This window comes from Peromyscus eremicus, chromosome 6 (genome assembly GCF_949786415.1).
Source record: "Peromyscus eremicus chromosome 6, PerEre_H2_v1, whole genome shotgun sequence".
Classification (NCBI taxonomy): Eukaryota; Metazoa; Chordata; class Mammalia; order Rodentia; family Cricetidae; genus Peromyscus; species Peromyscus eremicus.
Window position 1 is genome coordinate 1,766,989 of NC_081421.1, and position 27,784 is coordinate 1,794,772.

Here is a 27,784-nt window from a genome sequence, read left to right on the forward strand (position 1 = left end):
TATACTTAGAGCTATCAATTATCTTAAGGTTTTTATTGTTTTCTGCACTTGTTTATATGGAGATCAAAGAACCACTTATTGGACTCAGTTCTCTCCTTCTACCCTGTGGGTTCACAGGATCAAATTCAGATTGTCAAGCTTGGCCAGAAGTACCCTTACCCACCAAGCCATCTCTAACTAGTCGTTTTTTTGTTTTTTGTTTGTTTGTTTGTTTTTAAATCCTTATAGCAACCATAAAATATATGCATCTTAAAGTCTCCATTTCAGGCTTTGGGGCGGGGGGTGTGCCATCCCTGCACTCAGAAGGCAGAGGCAAGTGAATCTCTGATTTCAAAACCAGCCTGGTCTACAGAGTGAGTTCTAGGACAGAGCTACACAAAGAAATCCTGTCTTGAGAAACTACAAAAAAACAAACAAACAAAAAACCCCATTTTAGAAATGTAGAAACAGAGTCAAAGGAATTGCTGCAAATCATAGATGCAATGAAAGGAGAGAAACAGAGGTGGAACCCGAAGCTCAGTAGGTGCTAGAGTCCATGCCTTTTCACAGCGTCACAGAGCTCCACTCCTCTTTTTTTTCTAGCAAAACGGAGCTTCTCCTGCAGTCATTCTTAACTTTGACTCCTGTGCTTTCCCGTTTGCCAAAGGTTAGAGATAGAGGAAATATTGGTGGTCGTGGATGAGCATGTAGAAGGCATACCCCTGCTGTGCCAAGAAAGGAATGAAGCAGCTTTCATATGCAAATGGCCAGCAGGGTGAGCGCCAGTCATGTGATCCCAGTTTTCCATATCAAGCAGGAGCATGAGGAGGGGGCACTGTGAGACATCTTGTAGAGAAGACACCTTTATTTTTAGTTGTTTACATTTATTTATTTAGGCAGAAAGGTAGAAATGGAAGTGACTGCTTGCAGCAAGGGCAAGACAGACTAGGAAAGGGCCAGGCTTGCTCTTCATGACCACATGCTATAGATGAATTCTAAACGGCCTTATTAAATAAAAAACACAGAGCCAGATATAGGGGTGAAAACCTGAGAGATCAGGGAAATAGGGAAAGCCACAGCTAACCTCACCTCACCAACTCCGCACCTTCCAAAAGGTGCTTATTCCTGTCTACCCACGCCTATATGCCTTGCTGTTCTGCCATCTGATTTGCTCTCTCTGTCCAGCTGCATCACTTCTTCTTCCAGCCCAGATCTGTCACTTCCTGTCTGTCTGTACAGACCTCCAGACCTCCATGGTTAACTAGTTTTGGAATTTAAGGCGTGTGCCACCATGCCTGGCTCTGTTCCCATTGTGGCCTTGAACTCATAGAGATACAGACAGATCCCTGCCTGCCAGGTGATAGGATTAAAGGTGTGTACTACCATTGCCTGACTTCTATATAGTGGCTGGCTTTTTTCTCTGATCCTCAGGTAAATTTTATTGGGAGACACAGTATATTGGGGGACACAATGCATCACCACAACGTACTGTCTGTGAACTGATGTATTCCTTACTCCAGTGAGACAGCACTGAGAGAGACCACTTCAGTCCCTTCAGGACACTGTTCATGACCCAGTCACCTCATCACCTTTTACTAGGCCACACCTCTTAAAAACCCCACCACCCTAGTACTGGACACTAAGCCTCAGCATGAGCTTTGCTGGAGACAAGCCCCCCAGGTGATAGCACGCTGAGTGAGTATGCACTACAACAAGAAAAACAAACTGGAAGGAGTAATCATTCTGGAGTCGCTTAGGTGACAATTGCACCTACAGTGCCAACTATTCCATCAGTACAGTCAACAGGTGTAATACTAGCTCAGTCAGGAAGCCACAGCAGGCTGGACTGTAGGTGAGGCAACTCTGTCTGTGCCCGTGCCAAGAAGCGTGAGAGACTGCTTGCCTGGGCACTGGGAGTAAGCATCCTTATACAATCACTGACTGTGGAGATTGGGAAGGGAAGATGAACCACGCCTAGTTAGGGGGCAGGTTAAATTACCCATGGTTATGAGACCTGAGACACTTGCCATAGAAATTCCCAAGAATGTCCTTCACTCTCTCCACCACCTTCTCCCTCCTCCTCCCCTTCTCCCCTGCTCTTTCAGCAACTCTAGGAATCAGTTCCTCATCTCTCTTTTCCAATGCTGTTCTATATTACCATTACCTCAACTTTCTTGACCTGGTAGAGGGAAAGACCACAGCCTTCTAGTTTCTCCCAGCTCATCTCTCTGGTAATTCCATAGGAAGTTTCGAAGTATTTACATTGCTCCAGTTAGAGAGCTCATCCGTGAAGCTCATAATTTGTGGCATGTCACAAACCAACTTTTCTGACAAACATTTTTCTGATAGGTAAGCTTCTGTTGAGGGGAAGGCCTTTTCATTTCTCACCATCTCTGTCGTGTTCCTAGAGAAGAAATGACTGCGTGAGCTTTCCTTGTTCTCCTTGTGGGAGGGTATTGCTGCTCTCATTTTTCTAGAACAGGCCTTCAGCATTTCAGGTCCCTCAGAGAACAGAGTTCATAGCCATTTCTGCCAGACCCACCATGCACTTGCGTTGACTTTTCTTAAAATAATAACGCTTCATTTAGGGCCTATTTCATTGAGTTTTATGAGAAGTTTAGCTGAAGAAGTCTAGTGCGCACTGCACTGTAGGTGTGCAACTCAAAAGCTGTGTGGGCTGGACCTCATGGATTGAGACACCCGCGCTGGCATGGACTTAGGAGAGAAGCCATCAGGGACAAGAGACTGCACAGAGAATTACTATGCCGAACAGTTCTTGCCTTTGGGCAGAGGAGGGACTTTGATGTTATAAATGAGGATTCAATTTCTAATACTCTATGGTAAGTTTCTCAGAGCATTTGATTTTAGTTTTAAGTCTCAAGAAGCCTTGTTAGCCATTATGTAGCACAGTGACCTGGTAACTGTAAGAGTCCCTTTCCATCAGTGCTCTGACTCTACTTTTAGATTTCACCTTTTCACAGAACTATTACACTCTTCCTTTTCATTTGCTAAGGTCCGTGCTTTTGTTTATCTGCATTTCCTTCTCTCTGTTCTGCTCTTTGATAGGTCCTTTTGATTTTAGTACTTAGCCTGTATTACATTTATATATTCTTCTTTTTATTATAGTTGAAATATTTAAAACTAATAGTTTGTATTAGTGTTCTACGTTTATCACTCTTTACTTAGACATGGCACCTATTTCTTTGAAGCTGTCTTGCTACACTCATGCTCAGAGAATGACGTGACTCAAATTGAATCCAATGGCTAAGCCAATGCCAAGATCTTTCTTTTGGACCGTAGAAAGGGTAAAACATGGAGCCTGACTCTGACTTCATTGCCCAACCAACAGGAAACACATAAGGAAGAGCTGTGCTATACACTCAAAAGAGAAGAGATCCTTTGTATGAGTTCAGTGGGTCAGCTCATCTTTACACAGCATGGTCTGAACAAAGAAAGGAGGTTAAGGAGAGACCTCAGTACTTCTCCTTCTTGCTCGCTTGCCTCTGCTCCCATAAGTACCAACGTTTTCACCTAGCACTTAACCCTATTGAATACAGCTGCTTAAAATATGTAATTTGCCACTGTGCCTTGTATGTCAGAAAATTGACTGTTTGAGATGTGCATTAAATGACTGCAGAAATCAGGAACAAACACTATATTATGAAATGAATTTGAAAATCAGCCAATTAATATGCTTATCTGAATGTGTTTCTGTAAAAATTTAGGAAAAGCTGGCAGTAGTGATGCCATGTTAAGGACCACTAAAGTTGTTAAGGTCCTGGAAAAAGGCTGTGATGTTGAAATGTTGGGGAGAATTTTCATAAGCCCTTTAATGAAAATTTCATTGTAACTAGTTCTAAGAACTTAATGAAACTTGGAAAAGTTAATAAACTGCATGGGATTTTGGAAGAATAAATAAATAACTGAGAAAACTTGCCCATAGTTATGTGAAAATGTACTCTGTATGAAGTCTAAGGTAAGATAGTCTAAGGTAGAAATCCCTCTGGATTGCTCTAACAAACTTTCAGACAGAATTCATTGCTTAGCTGTCCAGTGTAGAAAGCCTAAGTCAAAGCGCAGGCAGATTGGTGCCTGGTGAAGGCTGCTCTCTACTCCCTACATGATGCCTCCTTCTCTGACTCCCCTCCCCATATTTGGAAGGAGGGGAAGTAGGCTCCTCCAACCTCTTTTCTATGGAGTAGAATTCTATTCTTGAATGTGGAGCTTCCATGACCTGTTCAGTCACCACCCAAAGGCACCACCTCTTAATGCCATCATCATGGGAGGTGGGTTTCCATGTGTATACTTTGGAAGAACAAGAGCATTTAGACTGGGCCTCTTATCTTGCAGTCTCAGCTTTGTTAGCCTTCAGAGTTTCTGTGACCTTTATGAGGCAAATGAACATCACCTAAATCTTCTTCCTTCCTGTAAAATAGGAATAAAAATCACCTCGTTTGCCATACAGTGACTGTATGTGCATAGAAAAAAGCTGGACTAAAATAACCAATGTCATATCATCAACTATTTAACTTGAGCATACCACAAAAGTTTTCTACATTTGCTTTTGGCTTGTTTTTGAAGAATAAAATATTACAGATACAAATGGTGTCTAACCATGGTTCTACTCCGTTCTCTCTTTTTCTAGAAAGTCCACATTATTTTAGGGGTGCATTATGCAGTTTGGTCATATTCAATTTAGGATTAGTATTCCATTTTCTGTTTCTCATAAATTCAGGAATAAGTAATCTATTACAATGACTTTGTTCATCTGTGTTATTGTAGTTCATGTCCTTTGTACATGCATGTTAGGGTGCACATGCACATGTGTGGAGGCTGGAGTCGATTTTTGTGTCTTCTTCTATTGCTCTCCACCTTGTTTTTGTTTGTTAACTGATTTGTTTTTTTGTGACAGGGTTTCTCTGTGTAGCCCTGGCTGTCCTGGAACTCACTCTGTAGACCAGGCTGGCCTTGAACTCACAGAGATCCGTCTGCCTCTGCTTCCCTGTGCTCTGCTTCTGCCTCTCTGCTGAGATTAAAGGTGTACATTAACACTGCCCTACTTCTCCACCTTGTGTTTTGAGACAAGCTGAAGTTCTTTGGTTAGCTAGACTGGCTACCCAGCAAGCCTCAGCAGTCCACCTATCTGTATCCCCTTATCCCTGGAGCTTCAGGCATGTGCTGCTGTGCTTGGCTTTTGGGTGGGTATTGGGAATCCAAACTCAGGTCTGTATGCTTATACAACAAACATTCTACCCTCTGGGTCATCTGCTCAGCCCCTGTGATGACCCCCAACATCCAGGCAGGCCAGTTGCATGGTCTTCCAGAAATCTTGAGTCGTTACCAAGAGAAGATGTAAACAGCCTGTTTGTCTTTTGTTTCCTTCAAAGAGTTGGTTGATGGCAAAGAAAACCAAAACACATCATGTGTCCCCAGTGTGAGCTCATTCACTCAGCATGTTTATTTTAATCATTTCTCCAAATGGATAAAGTAAGACCAGAAGCAATTTCATAACTTGATTAAAGCTGCTGTGCCTAGCAGATTTCAATGACAAACATGGATATTTACCATATCGGGAATAAGGTTAATACTTTAAAACAAGGTTGACAAGAGAAAAATTGTCTTAGTTTGCAAAAAGGATATTTGTTTCTTTAAGTGAAAATTGGGGTCAGTAGGTCAGAGCTCTCCATGCTCCTACATGACTGAAATGAATTAAATAATGCTGCAGAAAAGCCACACTGAGCCAGCTAATGACAAAATTATACACTGACGCTTGAATAAAATCATCATACATTGGAAACGCTTGGTATGAGGAAATATGAAATGTTCATGTTCATCACCTCAGTACAGCAGTCCTGAGTCCCAGACCTCCTTCCTGTGTTCATGGACTAGCCCACAGTTCATGTCCAGGAAGCAGGTGCTCACCTTCATCTTTGGGACATTTCTAGTCTTAGTTACCCCTTCTCTCGGCATACTGATTTGCACATGATAAGTAACAATTACTCTTGGTTCAGTTAAAAATACCCCACCTTACTTACCATCTGGGGTGAGTATTGTTCTGTAAACCCGATTTTGATTTGTTGATCCACCTCGACCCACCACCTAAACCACAGCAGCCCTTTGAGGCTAACATGGTTCCCACTGCTTTATAGATAGAAAATGGCCAAATACTTGACTAAGGTGATGGTGCTTGTGAATAAATTACTACATGACAACTCCATGTTTGTACTGGTGACATTTCAGGAGTGTAATGCAAATAATAATGTTTGATTTAGTGTTGACTTTTGAGATGCAGTGAAAGTTGTGAATGGGAATTTATTTTTCATAACCAGAATAAAGAGCACTTCTTTCCTGAGTGTTAATAATGCCTTATATAACACAGCATAGATACACATGGAGCATTGTATTTGGCTCTTTGGACTTTAATGATAATGCCAGCAGTTACCCTGTGGAAATGGTTTTGTCAATGAAAACACTGAGTTGTCTGGAAAACACTTTATTACATTTGCTTATATATGAGCACACACGAAGTTATGGACAACTTTGAATAGTTGCATGTGAATGTAGTAGATCCATACCATGTCTCCAGGATACTGAAACGGCAAGTTGCCTAGTGTAAATGAGATCTCTCCAAGCCCTTGTAAACACAGTCCAGTTTGTCGTGCCCTCTGTGGATGCATTTGGTCATAATGACACTTTTCCAACAGCTCCAAAGGCAGAGCATTTATCACAGTTACCTGTAAATACTAGTTTTACCGTCTCCTTACTCTTTTCATGTGTGTTGATACTCAGAACACAGGAATGAAACCAGCCCTGCTGCTGGTCATCCTTGCAAGCTTGGTTTTGAAGACAAGCAATTCGAGTATCAATAAACTGAATTGAAAACACACTTGAATTTCCAATGTGATGTGGCTTGTGCATTGAAGGAGACAGATGGTTTGACCTTCCTTTTCTCTGTGCCCATATTTTCAGTGTGACTCTTTTATCCTTTTTTTCTATGATATGACTTTTTTTGCATTATTATAAAGCAACGTGCATTAGGCCCGTTATTAGACATTTTTAATTACTGTGCAAAACTGGGTGTAATTGAAACAAAAAGCATTGTTTCCAATCCTAGTTTTTTTCCTCAAGTCCATCCTGTCAAGCTGAAAGCGTGAAAGTTATTTTCTGGTGGTGTGATTAGATTGGGGCTGAACTCTCCAGCTGGCAGGCCTGTCTGTGACTGGCGGCGGCCTGTCCCCAGTGCTTGTCATTTCCTGACGTGCCTGACAGGATGGGGACAGCCGCCCCAGATAGGTTCATTAGATGGTGTTTTCTACAGCTGGGCTAATAAATAAATAAATAAATAAAGCCCCTGTGCTTTGTCAGGGCCCAAGCTGTAGGGCCCTTCGTGTTGCTTTAAACCAGGGCTTGTTTTGACAAATTTGGATCTGTGTGGTTTTTAGATTTTCTGACACGTCTTTGCTTCCTTCCCCTTTGGCCTGCACTTGTGGTCTCTGCCTTGTTGCTGTTTCACAGTCCTAACACATCTTCCCAAGAGAAAAAGAACTACAGTTTTGGAGGGTCTAGCACACAAAAAGAGTGTACTTCTCCATAGAATAGCAGTAGCTAGTCTGTTTCCATGGTGACCTACACAGTGGGAGGAGAACAGTACTAATAATGCAATAAGCCAACTACAAGAAAGGTTAGAGTTTTCACAGAGCCTGGAACATTCTACCTACATGAGAACACAGGATGGTTACTAGCCGTCTACACTGCCAAGTACACCACTCTCTAGAACTGCCAGGTACTTGGGCTGTCTTCATCTAGGCTCAAAGCCTCGAAGGAAGCCGACAGTGTCCTTCCTGGGTCTATAGGCTTTTATGTCAGAAGAGAAGTTAGTGAAGATTGTAGAATACCCACTCATTAAAACCAGAAATAACTCCCGAATCCAGATTTGGAAATCTATTTCAGTGTCAGTGATGGCCCTCATTACTGTTCACTGATTTGACCAAATCCAGTTTGTGTTTAAAACATAGGAGCATGACAGTCTTGACGTACTGTCTTTGCCCAACATTTAACCTTTTTAAATGGCAGATTTGGAAAAGAAAGAGAATTAAAAAGTAGATATTGACACTTCCTCGCTTTGCCAGTCACACTCTCTCGCTTGGCCCGCAGGGACGTCCGAGGGCAATTCTTAGTAAGCTGAAAACACTAGACCACAGCTCCTGAGTTCCAGAGTCAGTATCAGCTGTCTTTGTTTTCATGTCATGCACCGATGCAGAGTGTAATAATGTTGTGTCTCGGATGCTGTCACTGGTGTAATAAATGGGGTCCAGGAAACACAGGAAGCTCTTCATTTGCAGAAACCCCAGCCTTTACCTTTCCTTTGTGTTGCTTCTCCACTGCTCTCCTCCCGTCTCTATGACAACTGTGTAAATTGGGATGGGCAACTGTCATCTGGAGTATTACTGAGAGAAAAGTGTTAGTGAACACACAGCTCCCATAGATGGAGCATTTCAATATAATCCAATTTTAATTGAGCTCCAGAGACTTTGATGTGTTGCAGAAGGTTGGGCGAGAGCTATTCCAGGGAGAAATTAAAGCAGCCTGGCCAGGCTCCCCACTCCAGACTGTCACCATCTTAAGCCGGCATTAGCATCAGACCTAACCTGCCCCTATGGAACGACTCACTTCTCTTTTCAGAGTCTCCCTGATGTGTTTTGCCATATGTAAAGCAGAGCACTTTCATCTTTTTATATATGTTTTTACACCCATTCGATTAGGGTTGAAAGGCTTGTAGCAGTCCTGAGACTCATCTCCCGCTGTCTCTTGGACTTTGCTTTTTCAGTTCAGGAAAAAAAAAAAAAAAAAGAAAAGAAAAGAAAAAGGAAAGCACAGCAGGGATTAGTGTGAAATTGTCAGCTATCATATATTAAACTTTCTTTTTAATATTGCTGTGTGAGAGCCAAGCTAGGAGCTAAAAAGCAGAAGGAAGTGTAATTTTTCTTTAGCATCGATTTTCTGTTGTGCTACCCTTCAGTGCCTAGATCCTTGGGCATTTTCAGAGGTAAGGGTTCTTATTTCACAATGCATTAAAGTATCTTTTCCTCACTGGGTAAAAGGACTCTCAGAGAGAGCCAGCTGTAGATTCTCACACAGGCGGATCGGTCCTTAGTGGAGAGACTAGGAATCTGTTTTTGTTTTTGTTTTTTGTTTGTTTCTTTATTTTGTTTTTAAATAGAGCAAAAAATAGGTACTTTTCATGTACATTCTAAAATATTTTAAAATTCTAAAATATTTTAAAACGTAATGCTCAGTAATCCTAAAAATGGCATAAGCTCACACTATGAACTAAATTAAACAAGCATGAAACAGAACACTGTGCCAAGAACTGAAAGGAATTATTATCTAGTGATAGCATCCCCAACCTGTCATCTTTGTTACCAAGTCAGAGAAATCAGTGTGAAACAGTGAGGAATGAGGTAAATTATGAGGATGTTTAGTGTCAGTTTGAGTACGCATATCCTCACAGATTCCTGCAGTAGCACTCAGCTCAGACCACACTCACAGGTCCTCGTGAGAGCTGAGGAGTACCAAGAATTGTGGGCTGCTGTGAACTTGCAAACTCACCCTGGATGGGCCCAGAAGAAGAGACCCTGTTCTCTGCATCCTCTGTGACTTTTCTCCTTATAAATAAACATGTAACTTACCTCGTTTGGGGTTTTTGTAACTTTGTATTCCTTTTCTCTTTAAAAAAAAAAAAAAAAAAAAAAGTCTCCAACTTCAGGGGAGGAGGTTGTTAAATACTTTCTCATTTTTTTTGGGAGGGCCTTCAGGCCTATATAGTGCTGTGGTGAACAGCACCATTCCAAATACTCCATCGGGTACTTACTTAACTTACTTTCAGGGTAAGATCTCCACAGTGCACACCAAGGTCAAGATCGGAAACTTCTGGGTCACAGCACTTGGCTGTGTATTTTAGATTTTGATAGATCACACCAAGGTTTCTTGTATGTAGTACCATTCGCACTCCCCAGGAGCTCAGGGCACAGTAGTTTTCTGCACAGCAAGCTCAGTGTTAGCAAGCCTGTGGGGGTTTGTGACTCAGTAAATGAGTTGTGAATCTGTGGTGGTCTTTCTGTTAAGACAAAGTGTAGTGTGTTTTAGTTGGAAAAGAGAAGTGTGTCCTGTAGTCCTTGTGAGTTGTTGTTTCAGGCCACCCTTTACTGGCTGAATGTCCGAAGGCAACAGTGTAGTGATGACCCACTTACACACTACTGTGCATTAGAGGTCACTATATTTTAATGTGTAATACTTTTATACATATACCTGTATCTTCCTTTTTCATACCAACTTTGTCTTTTCTCTATGGAAAGCCTACCTAAATTGTAGTAGTCTGATTTCAAACCTTGAGCACCATTTAGAATGTATCCGCCTAGTCAGTAAGAATCATGCTGCTCTAACATAAGGTCAGTGATTTTATTTTACCCCAAAATTCTGGCACAGCCTTCATGAAAATATCATTAGTTAAATGTACTAACACATGTGTACTTACTAGGCAGGATTCTGTGCCAGATGGGCCTCATTCTTCATAAATGAATTCATGATGTGGATGTCTCTAGTATGCATTTTGATTTATCTTCTAAAGCAGGCAGGCATTCTGGAGAAGCATACATGGGATGGGTGTGCCATGGAACTGCACATGCAGAGCCCTTGCTGTGTGCTACATGCCAGTCCATACAGAAGGAAGATCTCTACACAAGCATGGTGTCTGAGTTAGACGTAGAAAACAATGCTATAGAGAAGCTTGTTCATATCGACGGAGAATGCAACTTTAATCATTTTAATTCATTTTATTTTATTTAATGGCAATCGTTCCAAATGTGGATAGGGTCATTGTTATTGTTGTTAACACATTTCCTTTGCCGAAACTCCTGCCTCTAAGGGTAGTTGCTGAGTGATGGCCATATCTAACGTCTGAGTGACTGAACCACTTCTCTTTCTCACAGTATTATGTGTGCCATAATCTAAACCTAGAGATGGCAGAGCCCTGCACTTACCTCACCTCTGGAGTCACAGATACCTGCAGCACCTCTAATTTCCTCAGTGGCTTTACCAGGACATACTCACTTGGTTTAACACAGTTTACTTTTCCTCTCCTCTCCTTCTGCACCTGTCTGAAGTGTCCTCCACTTCCTTCTGCCTTAATTGAGATCTTGGGTTTATCCTCCTAAAGTCATTGTGTAAACAGCCTCCACAGCATTCTTTCCAGAATATAGACGGATCCTGGGCTTTGTTGCTTTTTTGCCTCTGCAGAATCCCAGAACTTCTCAGAGCTCACACTAACTATAAGCTGATTTTGAAGTCATAGTTTGCATGTGTCTTTTCTTCAGTGAGTGTTCTGGAAGGCCTCATGCCTCTAGAAGTACCGTCTTACAGCAGACAAGCCTGTGATAAGAACACTACACAGAGGCTCATCCCATTCTTTCAGCAAGCCAGTCGGATGCAGCTGTGCTGTGTGCCTTGCAGACACAGGCACAGGCTAAATGAAAGGGACCTCTCTGTCTTGTTTAACACCATTCCCAGCATCCAGTGTCATTCCTTGAACTTAGTAGATTCTGACCCTTGTAGATTTTGTTTGATGCACAACTCAAGTGTGATGATGGAAGGCACTGCCTAGAGACAGAGGACTTGTCCTAGGATTCACAGGCCAGTCCTCCGTGAGGTAGAGCTATGCTATAAATAGACAGATGTTGTAAGGCTGCACAGTAAGCTAAGTAAACACAGTGCAGGCCTGGGCTGTTCTATCATGCCCCTTATGCCAGAGAGCACTGCCTTCAATTTCCAAGATCCCCAGAGTTCTGTTTTCTCTTCCTGCAGTATCATGAGTGATATTGTTGCACAGCAAAGAGCAATGGATGTTCCTCAACTAGCCAATCACCCTCCCATGTAGAGAATTGGGAGCAGAAGTAGAAAACCCAAGGAAATTCAGGAGCCAAACTGTTTCTAGTTGAAGCACTTTTTTTTAAAGATTAATCTTCACACATGACAGACATAGTACTGAGCACCATCTATTAAGTAGTATATAAGGGGGAAAAAGTCCAGTAAATAACCAGACTTAGTTGGACTACAAGAAGTCCAAAAGAAGCTTTAGATTGGCGCATACCAGCCTGGAAAAGGGCTAGAATGGGGACAGACTGCTCCTTCTTCCTCCCAGGTTGTTGACTGTCCCTGAGGTTCTGATGGGGAGGACTTTTGAGTTCCCTCCTCAGCGTAGCATGGAGCACCTCACTGTGCCACCCGCCTGCTGGGGATAGCTATGTTAATGGTTTATACCCACAGTGCTCTCATGCTGTATGAGGAGAAACTGTTGATAGGAAATAAGTTACAAGGATTTGATCTGTCATCCTCCAAGCCCAAGTTCTTACCTACAGCATGACATACAAATAAATGAAAAATAAAAAGTAGTTGACTGTGGTGATTTATTCTGGTAATCCCATCCCTTGGAAGCCTTGGGTATGAGGATCATGAGTTCAAGTCTGACTGAGGTCTCATAGAGATCCCCTGTCTCGGGAAAGGAATTATTTTAGCCCACCAATATGAGAAAGTAAAACTAAAGAACTCTATGTAAATGATGCATGTTCCCTGCCTCCAGTTTGGTCTCAGTGTAGCTAATTGCCAGGAGAGTGGAGCCAGAATAGCGCTGGTGGTAGAGAAAGAATTCTCTTGGGAACCCCTTACATGTACTGTCAGGGCATAGGAGTCAGGTTTTCATGGGCAGATACATTTCACAAACTCTAATCTCAAATTTTACTAAAGCAACTTTCATCTGCTAATTACTACTACAAAAGAAAAGTCTTTTTTTTTCTAGGAAATCATTCATACTCATCTTGTGGTCCTGGTTCCTGGTGAGCCAGGTGCCTTCCTGGTGGACCCTTGGTAGATGGTTGACTATCCTTTGAATAAATGCTGCTTTGAGCAGCAGATTTTACTAGTAGGGATTTACCAAGCAGACAAGGAGAGCTATAGTGAAACACATTGTATGAAAATATTTAATACTTGCATACTTAAAAATTCTAGTAGATTTTATTATCTTGGGCAGCTTTATGTTTATGGAGAATTAAACTGATAATATACACAGAGACTGTGTGTGTGTGTGCGTGCGTGTGTGTGTGTGCGCGCGCGTGCGCGCGCAAGTCAGGCTTTTTCCTTCTGTAAAAAGCAGGCATGTAGACTGAGTCAAGAAACAGACTTTGTGTCAGCTCTGTGCAGATTTCCTAACTCAGAAGTGTGTGTTAGAGAAAGATAGCTGGGGGGGAGGGGGGCCTATAAACACACATGGCAACATAAACAGATGAGAGCTAGCTGAGGGAACAAGTCCTGAGACCCAAAGGCCTCTCAAGCTGGCTGAGTTGCCCCCCCCCCACTCTGTCATGCTTAGCTTTCTTGTTTTTCACACGGATGGCATCAGCACTTCTGAAATTATTGTCAACTCAGGGATATCTGGAGGAGGAGGGAGGGAACTTTCCATTTGTTCCCACTCCAGAATGGCAGTTTCTACATCTGATCTGTCTCTGAGATGAATGTGGAAGGAAGAAAAGACCACATCTGACATGATCAGGGTTATAAAATTAGGTTAATTTGAAAGATGGAAGTGGGTGGAGCAGGAGCCAGAAGTGAGTTCTGGTGTTACTGAAGTTTCCTCTGAGGAAACACAATAAAATTCAAGTAAGAAAGTCCTTTTTGTAAGTTACATTTGTGTGTTTGGTGTGTGTGTGCACACTCATGCATGTTGAAGTTTGAGAACAACTTGCAGGAGTTGGTTTTTTATTCTACCATGTGACTCCTGGGGATCAAACTCAGGTCAAAGGGTTTAGCTGCATACACCTTTACCTACTGAGTCATTTAACTGGCCTACAAATGGAAGATTCTTATTGGACCTGAAAAACTAGAATTTCACTAAAGCTCCAATAAACCACTTTATTTTTATTTTCATAAAGTATTATAAAGCGTTATTAAATAATAATTAAATGCTACTAAATTATAAAATATTTTGTTCTTACAACCATAGATGCCAAGTGTCATTAAAATGATACGTATACTCTGTCTTTGTCCTTTTTCTGCCACACACTGATTCCATATGTATTTAATAATTCAACAAGACCATTTTTGCTGAGTTTTGGCACTGTAATGGCCATTGTACTAAGTAATAGTAATAGAATAGTAAGGAGAAATAAATGGTCAGAATTTAGAAGAAATGCAATTGATAAAACATGCAATTGGTTCACAAGATTACCTTTGGGTACATGCTGTGGAGAGAACTTGTATATCGTGCTTTGAGATCATGCAGTAGAAAATTATAAGTAGCTAGAGAGGTCAGCTAAAAAACAGGCTAATGAGAAGTGAACTAGGCAAAGAGAGGAGGGAAGATGCTTCCAGGAGGGCGGAACATGTTTTTTTGGCTATCATAGGAAGCAGCCTGGCATGTTGAAGAGGCTGAAAACAAGTCCGTGTGGCCAGAGCCAGGAGGGCTAAGTGGCACCAGATGCACCCAGAGCCGGAGACAGGATGCATGCACCGAGACCCATCTCATCTGTGTTGGCTTCTGCTCCTCAGAACACCAGCTGCTCTGTGGTTCCTGCTCACTGTCTTCTTGCTGCTTTTGGCTCCTTCCCATTCTCCTGTGTGGGTGTCTGAATATCTCACATTCAGATCGTCAAGAGAGATTATCTGATTGGGTCAGACAGCCAACACTCATGATAGTGTGACTCTGGTGGGCAGGTTTTTCACAGCCATCAATCCTAAGTTTCCTGTTGAGATAACTGCCTTTATATGAACTGTCCATTCCAGTTCATTCTACTGTGGCTAGGATCATGGGTTTGCTGCTATGTAAACCCAGTACAAAGGAACATATGTATTAGTCAGGGTTCTCTAAAGGAACAAAACTTAGCTTGGCTTACAGGCTGTGATCTACCTAGTCCAACAATGGCTTTCTACCAATAGAAGGTTCATGAACCCAGTAGTTGTTCAGTCCACGAGGCTGGATGTTTCAACTGGTCTTCAGTATACATTAGAATCCTGAAGAAGTATATTCTAATGTCAGTGAAGGAATAGACTTCCAGGGAGAGCAAGCAGGCAAAGAGCAATTGCTTTCTTTCTTCCATGTCCTTTATATAGGTAGCCACTAGAAGGTGTGGCCCAGATTAAACGTGATCTTTGCACCTCAAAAGATCCAGATTAAAAGTGAGTCTTCCCACTTCAAATGATTTAATGAAGAAAAATCCCTCACAGGTATACCCAGCCACTTGGGCTTTATTTAATTCCAGATGTAGTCAAGGTGACAACCAAGAATGGCCACCACATCTTAGAGAGGAGTGGCATCCATGGCCTGCCCAATCCAGTCCTAATAAACTTGGAATCAGTCTAAGGCCTTTGGATTCTTGCTTGTGTGTTTGTTTTCTTTTCACAATGCTAGGGATCATACTCAGGGCCTTGAGGATGTCAGTCAAGTCCTCTGTTACTACCCTAAACCCCCAGCCCAGTTCTTGTTGTTGGCTTAAGAATGTCCCTATGCAGCTCAAGCTACCTTAGGAGTTAACAATCCTCCTGTGAGTTCCTACTCTTGTCTCCCAAGCATTGAAAGTATAGCCACCATACCTAGCTTACCTTGGGACTGTAATGACTGGCTTAAATTGAAACAGGCCATATTTATCAGGAACTTCTCGGGGGCTGGATAAATGGTTTAGCAGTTAAGAGCATTTGTTGCTCTTGCAGACGATCTAGGTTTAATTCCCAGCATCTACATAGTGGCTTACAACCATCCATAACTCCAGTTCCAGGAGATCCAGTGCCCTCTTTGTCTTCCACAGGTACCCAGCACACACGATCCACAAACATGCATGTAAACCAAACACTCACACATAAAATAAAATGAATAAATCTAATAAAAATGTTAAAAGTGACTTTTCTGAACATATTAAATACAGATCAGCTAAGGTATTAGTGATGTTAAATAACTTGCATGTGTTGGATGGCCTCTGTTCAGTATGACCAGTAAATAAAGAGATGCTTTGAGAATTCCTGTCCTCGGCCCATCATAGAGTCACAGGTGTGCAAGACAAACCAAGTAAGCCAGCAGTTATGGGTTTGCTTTGTGATGAAAGGGTGGGTGCAGGGCTCTCTGAAGGAGCAGTAGGGTCTCTGAGCTTAATCATTAATGGCAGTTGATGAGCAAAACACAACAGTGAGGGATTGGCAGGCAGAAGAAATATTATGTGCAGGAGCACTGGAGTGTGACAGAACATGGCACATGGGGACCTGAAAAGTATTCAGAATGGTTGACTTAGGAGCTGGGCAGAAGGCACAGGGTGGATAAATGTGTGATTTCACAGCACTGTTAGTAACTACCTGCCACTTTGTGTGTATTGTGTGCTTCACAGAAGCTCTGCTATGTATGGATGAAGTGTTCCTTACAGTGCTTTTGATGATTAAAGGTTCATGGGTCAGAGTTGGGATGACATTAATGCTTCTGTTTTGTGAAGGTTCCTGCAAGTTCATATAAGCATGTGCTAACCAGGGAGTAGATGCTTGAGTCTTTAATTTTAAAAATATTAAGATTTCTTACTTCGTTAGACACTTTTTATTTTTTTTGTGTACTTAAATACTTCACAGCAAAAAGTTTTCTCATAGCATAATTAGATCCCCAGCAAAAAGCAATTCTCTCTTCTGTCAGCTTGGTAAGCATTGACCAATTGGGCTGCAGCGGTAATTACACTAGCATCTCATCTGATACATTTTCAAAAGGCTAAACAACTTGGCTGATAATTTATAGTATCCAAAAAGCAGTTTGACCACATTGGCTCAAAGAAAGCGTGCTAACTCAACTGAAATTTGAAGAAAGCATGTCTAAAAATAACTTAAAAATGTAACCATTAAAAAGCTGTCACAGTGCAGAATATTGCAAGGGAAGTTAACATTCTAGTTTCTACAAACCAGTATCTTTTGTTGTTGTTGTTGTTGTTGTTGTTGTTTTGTTTTGTTTTCAAGGCAGCCTTTTTCTGCATAGCCCTGGCTGTCCTAGAACTCACATTGTAGACGAGGCTGGCCTTGAATTCATAGATCCTCCTGCCTCTGCCTCCCCAGTGCTGGGATCTAAGGCATACTCCAACAAACTAGTATCTTTATAATTGTGTTGAATTCTTTTCTCCCCAGTCCCCAGTCCCTAATCCTTTCAAAAATAACAGCAAAGAGAAAAATGTAAGATTTTAGAGTATGCCAAGTTTGAGGAAATTGGGAAACACATTTACATGTGGGGACATTCATGATTAAGACAAAAACATATCAGCCTCACCAGCATTCCTCTCTCAGGCCACACTTTGGAGAGTGTGTAGTGGACATAGAGGACTCCAGTTACAGCTCTGCTCATTTGTCAATTAAACTGCTAAGTGTTTTACTCAACAAAGTGGTCAAGGTGCCCTGTATGGAGGCTTTGTAAGGAATATATGAACAGACCCTCACTGTCTCTACTAGTTCTCTAGGATGCAGGTAATAAATAGACCAGTTTAGAAGTACTTGCCCCAATGTAAGATACTTCAAAGGACACTAATGACACTCTTTTGAATGAGTTCATAATTTTTAACAACTAATTATGACTTACTGTCTCTGTATATTATTGGACCAATCTCCCCGTTTTCCTGTTAAAATCCTTTCTTCACTGTAGTCACAGAAATTATTTCTAAAGTGCTAATTTAATCATTTGGCATCTTTGTATAAAATCCTCAAAGTGGCATGAGAGTGTTGTGGGAACAGGGTCCAAACTCCACATGATTTGCCTGATCTAGCCTTGTGATCTTGCTCCTACCCACACTTTACTAGTCTAATCTTTCACCTCTCCTCCTCACAATACATACCACGACACCCTGGACCCATAGCCTACTGTGCCTCATTAATATACATGTCCTTCCTTTCTCCTGGGACTCTGATCTCCCAGCGATCAGGGGCAAGGCCTCTGTTGTTCATCAGTCACCCTTGGTGGTCAGTTCATAGTATCTGTTAAGTGAAAGTAACCAAAGATAATAAAATAGCTATGTCACAAAGAAAAGATTGGTAGAACAAAGACAGTTGTTTTCTGCAGATGACAGTAGTGGCTGTTGCTCTAAGCCTGGACTTTGAGATCAGAGCTGTTAATTCAGGTAATTTCTAGGATATGAGTCACAGCTAAGAAAACAGGTTGTGACTTTGAGTTCAGTGAATTATTGTATGAAGTTCTTTATACACTTGCTGATGTTGTCATTACTAATGATTAGGACTAGATTGTGTGTGTGTGTGTGTGTGTGTGTGTGTGTGTCTGTCTGTCTGTCTGTCTGTCTGTCTCTGTGTATGCACACATGCGTATCTGTACACAAGAAGGTAGTAGGGTAATTATAGTAGTGTGAAATCCTTTATTGAGCACTTCCCATGTGCTTTTCTAAAAAGAATGACCTTACTTGATCTCACAAGCATCCGATGAGGTTAGCTAGTATATTCCTTATCTTAAGCAAACTGAAGAATCATAACTGCTTGAGGTCTCACTACTAGAGAGAGGGCAGACCTTACAGGTATAGAATATAAAGATTAATGTATAAAAAGCTGTCTATAGGTAGATTACCTAAATACTGCAAGTGCAGAGTGTATTGACCCCTAACTACCCTATAACTTATAGCAGTAGTGGGAATGATAGCAGATGTGCACTATCAGAACTATAGCAACATAACATATACCAGCAATGGACATGAGAGCAGATGAGCACTAATCAGAATTATAGCAACACTGTATAATTTTTGTTAGGATGTATTTTTAATTACTACACAGAAACCATGAAATAATATTAGAAATTCATCTCAATGAGATCACTAGCTGAAGTGCTTGCCCGTGAATTTTACTTATTACAAAAAAATACAGAAATAACTGAAATTTTAACTGGCTTCTTCTCTTAAAGATGTGTTGAAAATTGATCCATTGGAGAGGAGAGGTGGGGAGAAGCTGGGAGGAGTGGAGGGAGGGGAAACTGGTTGGGATGTATTGTATGAAAGAAGAGTCTATATTTCAATTTTAAAAAAAGATATAGACTGGCATATATATGATTTTTGTTGGGTTCTTGGTAGAAAATGTACCTCAATAATGTATATTCCAGGTTGAATTTCATTATGTAAAAGTAGCACAATATCTGACTAAGGTATTTAGGCAACTGTTAAAATAGCATTTAATAAAAACAAAAAGATGTGTAGAAATCATGTTCACATACATAGAGGAACTGTCAACTTTCATTCTCAAATGTTACTCAGTGTTTTTACATGCCGTATGCTAAATGTCACCTAGTGATCTATCATCAAAAATTACTTGTAAGTATCTTTAAGTTGGCAGTCCAAATAGATCCAGTTTGTTTTGAAAATAAACAGCTTGGAAAACATTTGACTTATAAAAGGATTTTTTAATTCACCATCAGAGTTCCCACTCCTCATCTCTCCATCCTATCTTACGTGTCCTGTGTTCGAGAGTCCTTCACCCTCAGCAGGTCTTCTACCCCAGTCGGAGCAGATACTTCTTTGTATTTTTAGCAAGAGACTGGTGATGTAAAAATGAAATAGAAAAGAATGCTCGTCTCTTATTTCTCCTTGAATTGGTTGGGGAAATAGCATCACCAAGAGCAGGCATGAGAAGCTGGAGAGTATGCCATACCAACAGTGACTGGGCAGCTCCTTCCGTCTCCACCTCTGCTTTTCTTCTGGGTCAGGAGTCTTCCCAGTTCAGCTAGCAGATGTGGGAAGAGTGTATATATTCCTGTGTGAATAGAAACCTGAGATTTCTTTGGAACTATTCTGTCTTGAATAATTTCATTACAATTCTGAGCCATTCGTAATTTACATGGAATTATAAAAGTAATGGGGGCCTGTAACTTAATAATAAATTACAAACCTTTTAAGTAAACTGTTGGAACTGAAAATATCTATAAAATATGACCACCTCTTGAGCACTTACAAGGATACATACAACCTCTATGACATTTTAGTTGTTCTAAACAGCAACTACGTACTGCTTGACGCATAGCTTGTATTTTCCATATCCCGAGAGAAGTATATGTACTACTCATCCTAATGTATGTATTAGGTGACCTGAGGTCAGCAAGGCCATCACTAAACAAGAACTTTTAGTTTGCACAGTATTAGCTGCCTCTGAAGGGAAATAAAAGACAAAACCGATTTGACAGCTCCATTCATGTTTCTGACAATGTTGTCTATGTCTGATACAGATGAGTGCACATCAGCCTTATTTTTCTTCACATGATCACCAGATAATGTGTGTTAAGCATACATTTTGGGAAGGTGGTTTACAAGCTGGTGTTTCATCCTGTTTCCTGTGCACTTCAGCTCACAGGTGAATGAGGATGACCTTAGGGAACAAGCCAGCCTAGTCTTTACTTTTGTATACCAGGCACTTAACTCAAAATAGTTAGTGGCCATTTTAAAAAATGACAAGATTCCATAAGATTGGGGATCATGATGCTTTACTGTTCATTTTTATGACCTATAGAATGCAATGAAATTCATGTTTATTCGGCTTTCAGAAAATGAAGCCAAATGAAGTAGTTAGTAGCTGTTGATTAGATTCTGTAATGTGTTAACTAATTTGCAGAAGCAGGAAGACACAGCCAGAGGATATGGGAAAGTTGACCTAAAGAAAACAAAACCACAATCCTCAACTGTTGATAAAAGTACTTGGATGATGTAGGAGAATATCTTAGACTACATGGAAAGCAAGTGAAAGCACTGCTATGGGAGATCCTAAAAGATAGATAACATTATGTAACAAGTAAAGGTATAAATAAAACACAGACAGCTTTATTGTATCAGTTCATATTTCAGACCTGGGCTTGGCGCCCAGATTTTTATAGAAACATGCCGTAAAGTCAGCATTCAATTGACTATAAATGATATTCCTTTACATTTCTGAAATGCACACCAATAGATTAAACTCCTCATCACATGCCCCAGTAATATCCCATCTGGCCACTCTACCACCGTGTGCACAGCCTTCTATTCCCCCTCACACAATTCCCCAGTGTTGTCTAAAATCTTACTGAATGACCTTCCCAATGCCTTTCAGGAACCATTTGAATCCAGGCAGGGGAGAGAAACCACGTAGTAATTTACATGGCTGGAGCACAATGTAAACAAGTATAATTAAAGCAAGAGATTGGGGCTACAAGGAATGGCTAATAAGAAATAAGAAACTCTTAAGAACTATAGGAATCCTGTATATAAGGAGAAGGAGTAGCTTGGACTGCCTTAGAAGCCTAGGGTGAAGCCTTTCTGCCATGTGTAGATTCCTGAATGCCAGTCACACAAGTGTCTACTGGAACACTGTCCTCTAGCAGTTTTTTAGAAATTTTCCTCGAAGGAGTTGGTAAAGCTGTCCTTGGAGTGTCCTCACCAGAGACACTGCTGTAGAATGACTGGAGCTGGAAGTCCTTGGAAACTGCTTTCCAGTGGGGGCGGATGGCCTTTGTGTACCTCGGTAGCTGGCACTGAGACCATGTACTGTGCAGCACAGGAATCAAGTCCTTCCTCCGTGTGGCTCCTTGATGCTTCAGATAGGCTTTATTGTCATCATGCAAGCTAGCAGAGGGAACAGCTTTAAAGGGCACAGATTCATTTTAACAGAGCAAGTAGTGAAGAATCAAGGTACACGCAAGAGACTAGTAAATTCCTCCTGACAGAACTTCTGACAGAGCCCACAGAATCAGGCCACTGTGTTTTCCCAGTTACCTACTTGATATATCGCAGTTCCTGCAGACAGACGTGAATGTAAACATACCTGTGTCTACATGTACATAATGTACATTCATGCACAGTAACATAGCATACTAGTATTACATGAGGGGCCCAGCATAGGCTTCACAAGAAATTACCATGCTTATTCAAGTGACTGAATTTCAATGGTCTTAATTATTTTTCTTTTTCTTTTTTTTTTAAAAGCATACTTTTTTTTTAAGATTTATTTATTTATTATATATACAGTGTAATGTCTGCATGTATCCCTGCAGGCCAGAAGAGGGCCCCAGATCTATTAGAGATGGCTGTGAGCCACCATGTGGTTGCTGGGAATTGAACTCAGGACCTCTGGAAGAACAGCCAGTGCTCTTAACCACTGAGCCAACTCTCCAGCCCCTTAATTATTTTTCTTGGTGAAATAATTATATGCAGATAGTTTTCAAGCATTTGTCTTAAGATATTTGTTACTTCATACATGCAGAAGATGTTGGTATCTTGTATTCTTTCTATTCTTCCATTCTGAAAAAACTATACTAGTGTATGAAATTCAGAATGGCAATTGATTATAGTTACTTGAGAATGTGTAAATATGAATTGCAATGAGTCACCATAGTAACCACTTTGTAAAATGCATGAGAAGTTTTGCATTTAGAAGCTGAGAGGAGTTGTCATATGATAAGAACAATTTATAGAGCTGGCCCTCTACTCTATATATTCCCTGGTCCTTAAACTAACCAGCAATGGGTATTATTGTCACCACTTTTCAGAAGACAGAAGGCGATGGAGTCAGGTACTTTTTCCAAGATCTAGAGCTAGCAAATGGCAGAGCCAAGATTTGGCAAGAGTCTGACTGACTCTGAATGTCTCAGGACTTAAACATGTACAACAGCCTCTGCAGACCATCTGGCCTTAGGAAGACTCAAACCAAGTTAAAAACTGGAATGGCCGGGCAGTGGTGGCGCACGCCTTTAATCCCAGCACTCGGGAGGCAGAGCCAGGCGGATCTCCGTGAGTTCAAGGCCAGCCTGGGCTACCAAGTGAGTTCCAGGAGAGGCGCAAAGCTACACAGAGAAACCCTGTCTCGAAAAAAACCAAAAAAAAAAAAAAAAAAAAAAAAAAAAACTGGAATGGGGCCTGGAGAGAGCTCACTCATAAAGTGCTTACCACACAAGCACAAGGACCTCACTTTGGCTCCTCGTAGCAACCACATAAGGGAAAAAAAGCTGGACATGGTGACTTTGCTGCAGTCACAGTGCTAGATCAGTAGAGACAGGGAGATCCCTGCTGCCCAGTCAGATTAGCTGAATTGATGATAAGCTCCAGATTCGGTGAGAAACCCTGCCTCAAAATGCAAGGTGGAGGGGCTGAGAGATGGCTCAGCAGTTAAGAGCACTAACTTCTCTTGCAGAGGACTTGGGTTCGATTCCCAGCACCTACTTGGTGGTTCACAATAGTACATAACTCCAGCTTCAAGTGATGTGACTTCCTCTTCTGACCCCCACAGGCACCAGGCATGCTCGTGGTGGTGCACAAACATATATGGAAGCAAAATACTCATACACATAAAATACTTGAGAGAGAGAGAGAGGGAGAGAGGGAGAGAGAGAGAGAAGAAAAGAAGAGTAAGGTGAAGAGCAGTTGAGGAAGATAACTGACATTAACCTCTCTGACCTCCACACATATGTGCATACCCATATATACCCACAGGAACATGTACACACACACACACACACACACACACACACACACACACACATTTGTTTGCATTTGTTTCTTTTTTTTTTTTTTTTTTTTTTTTTTTTTTTTTTTTTTTGGTTTTTCGAGACAGGGTTTCTCTGTGTAGCTTTGCACCTCTCCTGGAACTCACTTGGTAGCCCAGGCTGGCCTCGAACTCACAGAGATCCGCCTGGCTCTGCCTCCCGAGTGCTGGGATTAAAGGCGTGCGCCACCACCGCCCGGCTGCATTTGTTTCTTAAAAGAACCGTGAAAGAGCTTCATAGTTACTTTCAAAGCAACGGAAACCTAATGTATATGAAACTTAAGAACTACTTTCCGTTTTCTGCAAAGTAAGTGCAGGTACAGGTGTAAGGAAAAAGTGTTCATGTGTTAGCAGCATTGGTGCTTCAAAAAACATGTGCTTTACATACTCGACAAATGTAGCTTTATCAGCTGTGAACTGGTCTGTGCTGAGGAGCAGGCAATCTAGGTGCTGGGTATCCTGTGGAATGTTCTGCATGTTCCAGCAGCCCAATGTGGGGCCAACCTTGCTGCACCTCCTTGGCGTTCCTCACGGTTCTCCCATGCTGCTATGATGTCAGCTGTACATCTCCATTTATCTAAGAAGGGCAGGAGAGTGTCAGCCTCCTGTGACTCGTTTTATCAGCATTCCTAATGCATCTTCAGCCGCCTTTAGCTCTGTTCTCATTACCAGAGTTGCAAAGCAGTTTTGGAAAACAGAATAATATTGTAGTTGCTCTAGACCATGGGTCAAGCCAAATTCCATCCTTATTCCAAATTCAGCCACCTCAGTGTAAATAAAGTTTTATTGCTACACAGTGCTTACCTTCTGCATTGTCTATGACTGCTGACAGGTTACCAGGGAGAAATTGAACAGTTACAGCATATAACATGTTACCTACAAACCTAAGAACATCTGCTGTCTCACCTTTTACTGGAAAAATCTTGCTTAGACCAGTTAGGAAAAACTGAACACAGTGGTAACTGGTTTCCATGAAATAAGGGAGAAAGAGAAAGAAGGAGGAATGTTTGGCAGTACCAACAGTGTGTGCCACAGACGGGATAATTTCTGTTTAAGTCACAGAGTCATTTTGAATATATAATTATTCTTACTCCTTTGTTTCTTCTTGAATCAAGAGAGTTTAGAAAGGTGGAATATACAGTATTGTATGATTGACAGCCATGATGTATCATGAAAACAGAAGATAACTCATTTAGGATTTTACATAGCACTCTATATAAAGTGTTCTCCAAGTCTTAAGTTTCTACTTCATTGGTTACTGTCCTTTTAACCCATTTCTCTTAGGTTCTTGCATACACTGAGGGACTTCATGGGAAATGGATGTTCAGTGAGATCCGAGCTGTCTTTTCAAGACGCTACCTTCTGCAGAACACGGCGTTGGAAGTGTTCATGGCAAACAGAAGTAAGTCTCTGAAGGAGCCTGCAAGATGTGTTCACCCTTGATACTATTCATTTACATGTACAATACTGTTTGATTATTGTCTGTATTTCCTTTTGTGTGCTATCACCAAAGCAAAGTGTGTTTGAAGATGTTCATTTTGGTTTCATAGGGACAGAGCTGTAGAGAAGGCTCATCTTCTATGAAAACTCATTGCCATTTCAGATAAGCCACAGTAGGCCCTTGAATATTGTGTCCTGAGTGGGCAGTTCTCCTGTGGTTTGCTAAAGTGCCTTCTTTTCTTCTACCACAGCTTCTGTGATGTTCAATTTTCCTGACCAAGCAACAGTTAAAAAAGTTGTCTACAGCTTGCCTCGGGTTGGAGTGGGGACCAGCTATGGTTTGCCACAAGCCAGGTAATTATATCATGTTACACATTATCTGTGGTGTGTTTACATATAGTAATTTCTAAGCCCAAGGACATCCTTTCTCTGTGGGTTATTTATGGAGAAGGAGATTATGGAAACCGCTGCACTGGGAGTTAGAGAGTGACTAGGGCAGACTTACTAAAAGTGTCTCCACTGTCTGCAGTGATTACAGTCACAGTTAACATATAAAGAAGACATCTCTTTCTGGTGGTGGTGCCGTGTGCCTTTCATCCCAGCACCAGGGAGGCAGAGGCAGAGGCAGGCGGATCTCTGTGAGTCCAAGGCCAGCCTGCTCTACAAAGTGAGTTCCAGGACAGCTACACAGAGAAACCCTGTCTCGAAAAATGAAAAACAAAAGGAAAAACAAAGGAAGAGGAGGAAGAAGAAGAAATCTTTCTAGTTAAAACCTATAGTATTAGTATACCAAAAGCCTCTAATGGTGTTTATGATTAAGTACTAGAGAATAGCATATTAATTATGGTTTTATAAATGCTAAATATAAATGGCTGTTTATTAAGGTAATAAAAAATCTTGGAATTTCTTTATTATTATTATTATTATTATTATTATTATTATTATTATTTGGTATGAGTGCTGTATCTGCATGCATGCCTGCATACCAGAAGAGAACATCAGATCCCATTATAGATGGTTATGAGCCACCATGTGGTTGCTGGGAATTGAACTCAGGACCTCTGGAAGAGCAACTAGTGCTCCTAACCTCTGATCCATCTCTCCAGTCCCTTGGAATTTCTTGAGAATAATAGTTATTCATTATGGTATAGTTTTAACTTTTACCTAAATCCTTCATCTTAGTATTTTTTAAGAATCATTCAAAATTTCATTTTATTAAATGTTATTAAGTTACTAATCTAAGTAGAAAACACAGTTACTAATTATGTGTATCATCCATGCTTGAATCCATGAAAGTGAGTACCTGAATAAAAGCGTTCCCTCTCTCTCTCTCTCTCTCTCTCTCTCTCTCTCTCTCTCTCTCTCTCTCTCTCTGTGTGTGTGTGTGTGTGTGTGTGTGTGTGTGTGTGTGTGTGTGTGTGTGTAACAAAAAGGCTCCAGACTTGAGACATTGCTGGTCCTGGTTCAGATATTCAGTGACGTCAGCAATCTGGATTGGTTTCGTGATCACAATATCACCATTGCTGCCTCAGACACCCCATATCCATCTTCACACAACCAGTAGAGAGAAGACACAGCTAATTTCTCTTTAAATGTTTATATTTTAAGAGGGTCATATTTCTCAGAAGCTTCTGAGAATCTTTATCACAAGTCCCTTTTGCTAGAAGAGATCATCTTACACCTCTAAAACAGCAGGAATGTTTGCTGACTTGACCCAGGGGTCCCCTGCATTCTAGGGCTTTTGGAAAACACACCTTTGATTCCTTGCCATGTCCTCCCTGACTAGGAGGAGGATTATATCCACAGACTGATGGAGGTGTGCTCTGCATAGAGAAACAGCACTGTGCACCACAAACTGTTAAGTCCTTGAAGATTAGTGCAGGGCACTCCTGTGTGGAAAAGCCAATCTTTGTCCATCTTCCCTAAATAGATACCAGACATTCTAAAGATAGGGATTGTGTTTTATTTATCTTTCAACTTGTAGCTCACAGCTCAGTGCATAATTGCAAAAATGCTTTCTAAGTGCTCTTCACTAGGATTCCCTTGCATTCTGTCTGACCTGTTCTCTTTAAGCTTCCAGTACAGGAGCAATTTGTGTGCATGTGTGTACATGCTCAGCATGTTCGTGAGGAGAATGACAAGATTAAACCAAGACATTAGTAGATAATGAAGCATGTATAAACAATTCAAGTCAAAGAAAAATGCATTTAATCTATCAAAAACAATGAGAGAGGTTTGTAAGGCTTGTCCTTATTGATTGTCTCCAAGCTGACTCATTGTAATCACTACTTCCTTCCCAAGTGCTCACAGACTATACATTTAATCATCAGTTCATTCATTTTTTTCGGGAATGAACATTAAGAATACACAAATAGGTCTATCTTTCCCCTGGTTAAGTGTGAGCTTCTGCCCCCCAGCATCTTACTCAATGACCATAGTTCCGGAGGGGCACATATGATTTCCTGCCATGCTTTTGATTCATTTAAAACAAACAAAAGTTTCCCTACCATCTGCCTTACCTATTATGAATATCAATTTTCTTTGACTTCTGAAAGATTACTTTTTGGAGTAGAAAAATAAATACTCAATAGATTTGCCTTTTCTGTCACTTCATAAAGCCATGAACTCTGAACACCACGCTCGTCTCTTGGCTTGTTTTTTCCTTAAAGTCTCCACTCATTCTTACTTTCCTAGCAATATTCTTGCAGGCTCAGTTTGCATATTTCTGAGACTTGTAGTCTTAGAAGTAGCAAAGAGGCTAGGAGAACTACATATAGGCCTAGACCTGCCACTATAAGCTGAGTAATAATAAATGTCC

The 27,784-nt window shown here is 41.1% G+C and overlaps 1 protein-coding gene across 3 annotated transcripts in view; it reads left to right on the forward strand.

Moving 5' to 3' along the window:
- The window catches only part of Nbea (neurobeachin), a 547,801-nt gene that overhangs the window by 427,933 nt on the left and 92,084 nt on the right, over positions 1-27,784 (forward strand). For all 3 annotated transcript variants that reach the window (XM_059265100.1, XM_059265102.1, XM_059265101.1), the window contains exons 41-42: positions 24,811-24,928; positions 25,218-25,320. In XM_059265100.1, coding sequence (XP_059121083.1) covers positions 24,811-24,928; positions 25,218-25,320 — 221 coding nt within the window. The remainder of the gene's footprint in view (positions 1-24,810; positions 24,929-25,217; positions 25,321-27,784) is intronic.